Source organism: Oncorhynchus mykiss, unplaced genomic scaffold (genome assembly GCF_013265735.2).
Source record: "Oncorhynchus mykiss isolate Arlee unplaced genomic scaffold, USDA_OmykA_1.1 un_scaffold_87, whole genome shotgun sequence".
NCBI lineage: Eukaryota > Metazoa > Chordata > Actinopteri > Salmoniformes > Salmonidae > Oncorhynchus > Oncorhynchus mykiss.
This window is the reverse complement of record NW_023493659.1, coordinates 435,001-442,500: the sequence shown is the minus strand read 5'-3', so window position 1 is coordinate 442,500 and position 7,500 is coordinate 435,001. Positions and strand designations below refer to the sequence as shown.

Genomic DNA, 7,500 nt, shown 5'->3' with positions numbered 1-7,500 from the left:
TTTAGTGTTTAGCATGTTTAATGTTTAGCATGTTCAGTGTTTAGTGTTTAGCATGTTTAGTATGTTTAGTATTTAGCATGTTTAGTGTTTAGCATGTTTAGGATTTAGCATGTTTAGTGTTTAGCATGTTTAATGTTTAGCATGTTCAGTGTTTAGTGTTTAGCATGTTTAGTATGTTTAGTATTTAGCATGTTTAGTGTTTAGCATGTTTAGGATTTAGCATGTTTAGTGTTTAGCATGTTTAGTATTTAGCATGTTTAGTATTTAGCATGTTTAGTGTTTAGCATGTTTAATGTTTAGCATGTTCAGTGTTTAGTGTTTAGCATGTTTAGTATGTTTAGTATTTAGCATGTTTAGTGTTTAGCATGTTTAGGATTTAGCATGTTTAGTGTTTAGCATGTTTAGTATTTAGCATGTTTAGTATTTAGCATGTTTAGTGTTTAGCATGTTTAATGTTTAGTATGTAGCATGTTTAGTGTTTAGCATGTTTAATGTTTAGTGTTTAGCATGTTTAATGTTTAGTGTTTAGTATGTAGCATGTTTAGTGTTTAGCATGTTTAATGTTTAGCATGTTTAGGATTTAGCATGTTTAGTGTTTAGCATGTTTAGTATTTAGCATGTTTAGTATTTAGCATGTTTAGTGTTTAGCATGTTTAATGTTTAGTATGTAGCATGTTTAGTGTTTAGCATGTTTAGTATTTAGCATGTTTAGTGTTTAGCATGTTTAGTGTTTAGAATGTTTAGTGTTTAGCATGTTTAGTGTTTAGCATGTTCAGTGTTTAGCATGTTTAATGTTTAGTATGTAGCATGTTTAGTGTTTAGCATGTTTAGTGTTTAGCATGTTTAGTGTTTAGCATGTTTAGTATTTAGCATGTTTAGTGTTTAGCATGTTTAGTGTTTAGCATGTTTAGTGTTTAGCATGTTCAGTGTTTAGCATGTTCAGTGTTTAGCATGTTTAATGTTTAGTATGTAGCATGTTTAGTGTTTAGCATGTTTAGTATTTAGCATGTTTAGTGTTTAGCATGTTTAGTGTTTAGCATGTTTAGTGTTTAGCATGTTTAGTGTTTAGCATGTTCAGTGTTTAGCATGTTTAATGTTTAGTATGTAGCATGTTTAGTGTTTAGCATGTTTAGTATTTAGCATGTTTAGTGTTTAGCATGTTTAGTGTTTAGCATGTTTAGTGTGTAGTTTGAATGGAGTTGCAGGTGTGTACGTACCCCAGAGAAGTTGCTGTTGATTCCCAGCTGTGGGAGTGTAATGTGGATGTTGTAGCAGGTGTGTACGTACCCCAGAGAAGTTGCTGTTGATTCCCAGCTGTGGGAGTGTAATGTGGATGTTGTAGCAGGTGTGTACGTACCCCAGAGAAGTTGCTGTTGATTCCCAGCTGTGGGAGTGTAATGTGGATGTTGTTGCAGGTGTGTACGTACCCCAGAGAAGTTGCTGTTGATTCCCAGCTGTGGGAGTGTAATGTGGATGTTGTTGCAGGTGTGTACGTACCCCAGAGAAGTTGCTGTTGATTCCCAGCTGTGGGAGTGTAATGCGGATGTTGTTGCAGGTGCGTGACACAGCTCCGTTAGTGCAGGCCGGATCAGACAGGGTGTTGGACAGGGAGGTCCGTTCATACGTCAGACGGAGCGCCAGACGAGAGGTTCCCTCATGAAGAACATCCAACGAAGAACTAACACTCTCCAACGCCTCCTTAGACTCACGCAGAGCTACGGAGGACAGGGGGAGAGGAGAGGAGAGGAGGTGGTAGAAGAGGAGAGGAGATGAGAAAGGAGAGGAGAGGGTAGGAGAGGAGAGGAGAGGAGAGGAGAGGAGAGGAGGAGATGAGGGGGTAGAAGAGGAGAGGAGAGGAGAGGGTAGAAGAGGAGAGGAGATGGTAGAAGAGGAGAGGAGAGGAGAAAGGAGAAGAGAGGAGAGGAGAAAGGAGAGGAGAGGAGAGGGTAGAAGAGGAGAGGAGAGGAGAGGAGAGGAGGAGATGAGGGGGTAGAAGAGGAGAGGAGAGGAGAGGAGAGGAGAAGAGAAGAGAAGAGAAGAGAAGAGAAGAGAAGAGAAGAGAAGAGAAGAGAAGAGAAGAGAAGAGAAGAGAAGAGAAGAGAAGAGAAGAGAAGAGAGGAGAGGAGAGGAGAGGAGAGGAGAGGAGAGGAGAGGAGAGGAGAGGAGAGGAGAGGAGAGGAGAGGAGAGGAGGAGATGAGGGGGTAGAAGAGGAGAGGAGAGGAGAGGAGAGGAGAGGAGAGGAGAGGGTAGAAGAGGAGAGGAGAGAAGAAAGGAGAAGAGAGGAGAGGAGAGGAGAGGAGAGGAGAGGAGAGGAGAGGAGAGGAGGTCGCGTGAGGTGAGGGCATGACACACCACTGATCTAATACTGACACCACTGACTGGAGGTCAGTTCTCATCCTGACACCACTGTAACTAAACTGATAAACCACTGACTGGAGGTCAGTTATCCTCTTGACACCACTGACTGGAGGTCAGTTATCCTCTTGACACCACTGACTGGAGGTCAGTTCTCATCCTGACACCACTGACTGGAGGTCAGTTCTCATCCTGACACCACTGACTGGAGGTCAGTTCTCAACCTGACACCACTGACTGCAGGTCAGTTCTCATCCTGACACCACTGACTGGAGGTCAGTTCTCATCCTGACACCACTGACTGGAGGTCAGTTCTCATCCTGACACCACTGGCTGGAGGTCAGTTCTCATCCTGACACCACTGACTGGAGGTCAGTTCTCATCCTGACACCACTGACTGGAGGTCAGTTCTCATCCTGACACCACTGACTGGAGATCAGTTATCCTCCTGACACCACTGACTGGATGTCAGTTCTAATACTGACACCACTGACTGGAGGGTAGTTCTCATCCTGACACCACTGGCTGGAGGTCAGTTCTCATTCTGACACCACTGACTGGAGGTCAGTTCTCATCCTGACACCACTGACTGGAGGTCAGTTCTAATACTGACACCACTGGCGACCAGTCTGAGAGGTTAAAAAACACTTCTATTATGTTGTTACCTTTAACGGCGTTCTCCACTTTGCCTTGGAAACAGAAGAACACAGAGACAGACGTCAACATGACAGAAGAACTAAGACCACGTGTTATAACTGTTGTAGCAGTAACGAGGTATTATAATGCTATAACTGTTGTAGCAGTAATGAGGTATTATAATGTTGTAGCAGTAACGAGGTATTATAATGTTGTAGCAGTAACGAGGTATTATAATGCTATAACTGTTGTAGCAGTAACAAGGTATTATAATGTTATAATGTTGTAGCGGTAACGAGGTATTATAATGTTGTAGCAGTAACGAGGTATTATAATGCTATAACTGTTGTAGCAGTAACAAGGTATTATAATGTTATAATGTTGTAGCGGTAACGAGGTATTATAATGTTGTAGCAGTAACGAGGTATTATAATGTTATAACTGTTCTAGCAGTAACGAGGTATTATAAGGTTATAACTGTTGTAGCAGTAACGAGGTATTATAATGTTATAATGTTGTAGCAGTAACGAGGTATTATAATGTTGTAGCAGTAACGAGGTATTATAATGTTATAACTGTTCTAGCAGTAACGAGGTATTATAAGGTTATAACTGTTGTAGCAGTAACAAGGTATTATAATGTTATAACTGTTGTAGCAGTAACGAGGTATTATAATGTTGTAGCAGTAACGAGGTATTATAATGTTGTAGCAGTAACGAGGTATTATAATGTTGTAGCAGTAACGAGGTATTATAATGTTGTAGCAGTAACGAGGTATTATAATGTTGTAGCAGTAACGAGGTATTATAATGCTATAACTGTTGTAGCAGTAACGAGGTATTATAATGTTGTAGCAGTAACGAGGTATTATAATGTTGTAGCAGTAACGAGGTATTATAATGTTGTAGCAGTAACAAGGTATTATAATGTTGTAGCAGTAACGAGGTATTATAATGTTGTAGCAGTAACGAGGTATTATAATGTTGTAGCAGTAACGAGGTATTATAATGTTGTAGCAGTAACGAGGTATTATAATGTTGTAGCAGTAACGAGGTATTATAATGCTATAACTGTAGTAGCAGTAATGAGGTATTATAATGCTATAACTGTTGTAGCAGTAATGAGGTATTATAATGCTATAACTGTTGTAGCAGTAATGAGGTATTATAATGCTATAACTGTTGTAGCAGTAACAAGGTATTATAATGTTGTAGCAGTAACGAGGTATTATAATGTTGTAGCAGTAACGAGGTATTATAATGCTATAACTGTTGTAGCAGTAACAAGGTATTATAATGTTATAATGTTGTAGCGGTAACGAGGTATTATAATGTTGTAGCAGTAACGAGGTATTATAATGCTATAACTGTTGTAGCAGTAACAAGGTATTATAATGCTATAATGTTGTAGGAGTAACAAGGTATTATAATGTTATAATGTTGTAGCAGTAACGAGGTATTATAATGTTATAATGTTGTAGCAGTAACGAGGTATTATAATGTTATAACTGTTGTAGCAGTAACGAGGTATTATAATGTTGTAGCAGTAACAAGGTATTATAATGTTATAACTGTTGTAGTAGTAACAAGGTATTATAAGGTTATAACTGTTGTAGCAGTAACAAGGTATTATAATGTTATAATGTTGTAGCAGTAACAAGGTATTATAATGTTGTAGCAGTAACAAGGTATTATAATGTTGTAGCAGTAACAAGGTATTATAATGTTATAACTGTTGTAGCAGTAACAAGGTATTATAATGTTATAATGTTGTAGGACTAACAAGGTATTATAATGCTATAACTGTTGTAGCAGTAACAAGGTATTATAATGTTGTAGCAGTAACGAGGTATTATAATGTTGTAGCAGTAACGAGGTATTATAATGTTGTAGCAGTAACGAGGTATTATAATGTTGTAGCAGTAACAAGGTATTATAATGTTGTAGCAGTAACGAGGTATTATAATGCTATAACTGTTGTAGCAGTAACAAGGTATTATAATGTTGTAGCAGTAACGAGGTATTATAATGTTGTAGCAGTAACGAGGTATTATAATGTTGTAGCAGTAACAAGGTATTATAATGTTGTAGCAGTAACACGGTATTATAATGTTGTAGCAGTAACAAGGTATTATAATGTTATAACTGTTGTAGCAGTAACAAGGTATTATAATGTTATAACTGTTGTAGCAGTAACAAGGTATTATAATGTTGTAGCAGTAACGAGGTATTATAATGTTGTAGCAGTAACGAGGTATTATAATGTTATAATGTTGTAGCAGTAACGAGGTATTCTAATGTTGTAGCAGTAACAAGGTATTATAATGCTATAACTGTTGTAGCAGTAATGAGGTATTATAATGTTGTAGCAGTAACGAGGTATTATAATGTTGTAGCAGTAACGAGGTATTATAATGTTATAATGTTGTAGCAGTAACGAGGTATTATAATGCTATAACTGTTGTAGCAGTAACAAGGTATTATAATGTTATAATGTTGTAGCTGTAGCGATGCATTATAATGCTATAACTTTAGTTGCTGTAGCGATGCATTATAATGCTATAACTGTAGTAGCTGTAGCGATGCATTATAATGCTATAACTGTAGTAGCTGTAGCGATGCATTATAATGCTATAACTGTAGTAGCTGTAGCGATGCATTATAATGCTATAACTGTAGTAGCTGTAGCGATGCATTATAATGCCATAACTGTAGTAGCTGTAGCAATGCATTATAATGCTATAACTGTAGTAGCTGTAGCGATGCATTATAATGCTATAACTGTAGTAGCTGTAGCGATGCATTATAATGCCATCTCTGACCATGTAGTGCTGTTGTGTGGTTGTCCCACCTAGCGACCTGAAGATGAAAGCACGAACTGGAAGTCGCTCTGGATAAGCAGGTTATAAATGTGTTATAAAGATGGTATAAGGGTGTTATAAAGGTATTAATAATTTGTTATGAAGGTGATACGGAGTGTTATAAGGGTGTTATAAAGATGGTATAAGGGTGTTATAAAGATATTAGACATTTGTTATGAAGGTGATACGGAGCGTTATAAGGGTGTTATAAAGATGGTATAAGGGTGTTATAAAGGTATTAATAATTTGTTATGAAGGTGATACGGAGCATTATAAGGGTGTTATAAAGATGGTATAAGGGTGTTATAAAGATATTAGACATTTGTTATGAAGGTGATACGGAGCGTTATAAGGGTGTTATAAAGATGGTATAAGGGTGTTATAAAGGTATTAATAATTTGTTATGAAGGTGATACAGAGTGTTATAAAGGTGCTATAATGTGTTATAAATCTGTTTAGGGTGTTATAAGGTGTTGTTTGTGTTATAAAGGTGCTATAATGTGTTATAAATGTGTTATAAGGGAGTTACGTTGATATACGGTGTTATAAACAGTTGATTTTAAAGGTGTTATAAGGGAGTTACGTTGATATACGGTGTTATAAACAGTTGTTTGTACATGTGTTATAAGGCATTGTTTATGTTATAAAGGTGCTATAAGGTGTTACAAGAGTGTTAAAAAGTTGCTAAATGTGTTATAATGTGTTATAAAGGGTGGTTACCTCCAGCCATGCGCAGAGCTGTGTCCAGAGAAGGAACTACCTCCTTCTCCAGCTGAGTCTGGATCCTCCCACCCAACAGAGGCCCGATGTCTGACAACAGCATTACCACAGCATTACCACAACATTACCACAGCATTACCATAGCATTACCATGTCATTACCACAGCATTGCCCCAGCATTACCACATCATTACCACAACATTACCACAACATTAACACAACATTACCATAGCATTAACACAACATTACCACAGCATTACCACAGCATTACCATACCATTACCACAGCATTACAGCATTATTACACAACATTATTCTCCTCCCACCCAACAGAGGACCGATGTCTGACAACAACATTGCCCAGCATTAACACAACATTATTCCCCTCCCACCCAACAGAGGCCTGATGTCTGACAACAACATTACCACAGCATTACCACAACATTATTCTCCTCCCACCCAACAGAGGACCGATGTCTGACAACATGAACTGGTCCTGTAAGCAGCTCTGCTAAATGACTGGTAATGTGCCATGTACACAACTCAATGACCACGGCATTATCACAACATTACCACGTCATTACCACAGCATTACCACATCATTACCACTGCATTACCACCACATTACCACAGCATTACCACTCCATTACCGCAGCAATATCACAACATTGCCACTACATTACCGCAGCATTACCACTACATTATCACTACATTGCCACTACATTACCGCAGCATTACCACATCATTGCCGCAGCATTACCATAACATTGCCGCATCATTGCCACACCATTACCATAACATTGCCACTACATTTCCACAACATTACCACAACATTGCCACAGCATTACCACACCATTGCCACACCATTACCATAACATTAACACAACATTGCCACAGCATTACCACAACATTATCATGTATCTCATACT

General features: G+C 38.2%; 1 protein-coding gene across 6 annotated transcripts in view; it reads right to left on the bottom strand.

Annotated features, from left to right (window-relative positions):
- LOC110515074 (prominin-1-A-like) overlaps positions 1-7,500 on the bottom strand; it is a 54,033-nt gene that overhangs the window by 27,041 nt on the left and 19,492 nt on the right. For all 6 annotated transcript variants that reach the window (XM_036972018.1, XM_036972020.1, XM_036972022.1 and 3 more), the window contains exons 7-9: positions 6,573-6,662; positions 3,022-3,045; positions 1,498-1,715 (exon numbers count right to left, since the gene is read on the bottom strand). In XM_036972018.1, coding sequence (XP_036827913.1) covers positions 1,498-1,715; positions 3,022-3,045; positions 6,573-6,662 — 332 coding nt within the window. The remainder of the gene's footprint in view (positions 1-1,497; positions 1,716-3,021; positions 3,046-6,572; positions 6,663-7,500) is intronic.